This window comes from Eimeria tenella, genomic scaffold (genome assembly GCF_000499545.2).
Source record: "Eimeria tenella Houghton genomic scaffold, Eth_scaff4042, whole genome shotgun sequence".
NCBI lineage: Eukaryota > Apicomplexa > Conoidasida > Eucoccidiorida > Eimeriidae > Eimeria > Eimeria tenella.
Window position 1 is genome coordinate 1 of NW_013544957.1, and position 2,438 is coordinate 2,438.

At 56.4% G+C, this 2,438-nt stretch overlaps 1 protein-coding gene across 1 annotated transcript; it reads right to left on the bottom strand.

Moving 5' to 3' along the window:
* Positions 1 to 53: 53 nt before the first annotated feature.
* Positions 54 to 2,394, bottom strand: ETH_00042375 (nucleotide-binding protein, putative; the record flags this gene model as incomplete). Its single annotated transcript, XM_013379829.1, has 5 exons — positions 54 to 159; positions 772 to 886; positions 1,246 to 1,374; positions 1,571 to 1,747; positions 2,133 to 2,394. The coding sequence occupies 5 exons, from the start codon at positions 2,392 to 2,394 to the stop codon at positions 54 to 56; spliced, it is 789 nt and encodes a 262-aa protein (XP_013235283.1).
* Positions 2,395 to 2,438: the final 44 nt, after the last annotated feature.

Genomic DNA, 2,438 nt, shown 5'->3' on the forward strand with positions numbered 1-2,438 from the left:
TAGCTAGACAGCTGTGGCTAGCTAGCTAGCTGTGGCTAGCTAGCTAGCTGTGGCTAGCTAGCCACTGGTACCTGCGCGCCCCCTTTGTTGGGCCCTTCGGCGAAAAGGGACTCCGCCATATTTTCGACCACTCCCAGCACTGGCAGCTTCACCTTCCGGCTGCAGACACAGATGCAGCAGCAGCAGCAGCTAGCTAGCTAGCTAGCTAGATAGCTAGGCAGCTAGCTAGTTAGCTGGCTAGCTAGATAGCTAGCTAGGCATCTGCCTAGCTGGCTAGCTGCCTAGCTAGGCAGCCGAACGCAGCAATCAAAAGGGGTGCAGCTAACTCGCTACGCAGGCAAATAACTAGCTGCACCTTCAGCTAGCCAGCTAGCTAGCTAGCTGGCCAATTCTCTGGCCAGCTAGCTAGCTAGCTAGATAGCTAGCCAGGTTCTAGCTTGCTCGTTAGCTAGCTAGCTAGCTGCAGTCCTCTAGAGAGACGCCAATGCCCTGTAGCTAATACAGCCTCCCCTGACGCACGAAAATCCTAAACCCTAAACCCTAAACCCTGAACCCAAAGTCCTGAACCCTAAACCACCGTATCCCAAAACCGTAAACCGTAAACACTGCACCCAAAATCCTAAACCCTAAACCCTAAACCCCAAACAATAAACCCTAAACCCTAAGCCCTGAAACCCAAAAGCTAAATCCTAAGCCCCAAACCCTAAAGCCTAAGCCCTAAACCTCAAACCCTAAACCCCAAACCCTAAACCCTAAACCCTAAACCCTGACCAGAAGTTGATTTGTTTGCGAACATCCTGCAGCGCCGCCTCTTGAGGAGTTGTGACGATGAGGGCCCCGTCGGCTTCCAAAAGGGCCGCCAGAGAGATGTGCTCGTCCGAAGTCCCTGAGGACACACCCACAGCTAGCTAGCTAGCTAGCTGGCTAGCTAGCTAGCTGGCTAGCTAGCTAGCTAGCTAGCTGGCTGGCTAGCTGGCTGGCTGGCTTGCTGGTTAGCTGGCTGGATAGCTGGCTGGCCAGCTGGCTGGCTAGCTGGCTGGCTACCTAGCTAGCTACAGGGCTAGGTAGCTAGTTAGCTAGCTGGACGACTGGCTAGCTGGCTAGCTGGCTGGTCGGCTAGCTAGTTGGCTGGCTGGCTGGCAAGCTGGCTAGCAAATCTAGCTAGCTAGCCACCCTGCTGACCAGCCAGCTAGCCAGCTAGCCAGCTAGCTAGCCACCTAGCTAGCCAGCTAGCTAGCTAGCTACCTGGGGGTGTGTCCACGAGGAGGAAGTCGAGGTCTCCCCAGTTGACATTGGCCAAAAAGGATTTAATTAATAAATTCTTTTTGGGGCCTCGCCAGATGACTGCGCTGTCGGCTTCCGGCAACAGAAACGCTGCACACACAAACCCTAAACCCTAAACCCTAAACCCTAAACCCCAAACCCCAAACCCTAAGACCCAAACCCTAAACCCTAAAACCCAAACACTAAACCCCTAGCCCCAAACCCCAAACTCCAAACCCCAAACCCCAAACCCCAAACCCTAAACCCTAGCCCCCAAGCCCCAAACCCTAAACCCTAAACCCTAAACCCTCGGGCGTGCCTATGGACATGAGGCAGAGGTCTGGGCGGACGAAGGCGGGCTCCCAGCCGTCAGCACTTTGGAAAACTTCTGCTGCTTGCTGCTGCAGCATCAGCGGCAGCGAAGGGCCGCAGAGGTCCAGGTCGCACAGCCCCACGGCCAAACCCTCGCTGTTCAACGTCCACCCTGCAGCAGCAGCAGCAGCAGCAGCAACAGCAGCGGCAGCGGTGTGGGCAGGCCCCGTCGTTCAGTGTCCACCGTACCAGCAGCAGCAGCAGCAGTAGCAGTAGCAGCAGTAGTAGTCGCAGCAGCAGTAGCAGAAGGGGAGACCTCGCTGTCCAGTGTCCGTAGCAGCAGCAGCAGCAGCAGCAGCGTCGAGGTGCCGGCAGCAGCAGCAGCGCGACGAAAACACAACGCCAAAGACAGCAGCAAACTCGCAACAGCAGCCGCACGTTGTTGCTGCTGCTGCTGCTGCTGTGCGGCAAAGAAGCGCTGGAGGCCTACAGGAACCCCAAAACCTAAACCCTAAACCCTTAGCCCTAAACCCTAAACCCTAAACCATTAACCCTACCTAGCTGTGAAGCCACTGTGGACTTGCCGACGCCTCCTTTCCCCGAGAGGATGATGATTTTCTTTTTTACGTTTTTCAACTTCTGAGCGACTTCAGGATTCTTTGGCTGCTGCTGCTGCTGCTGCTGCGCGGATTCTGCTGCTGCTGCTGCTCCTGGCTCTGCTGCAGCAGAAGCTGCTGCTGCTGCTGCTGCGCCTCCCTTTGCTGCTAGACACAGGCTGCGCCCCGGGCACCCTTCGCAGCCAGCAGCCAGGCCAGCCATTTGGCTCTCGGGGCCTGGGCAGCTCTCAGATATATCTTGCTGCT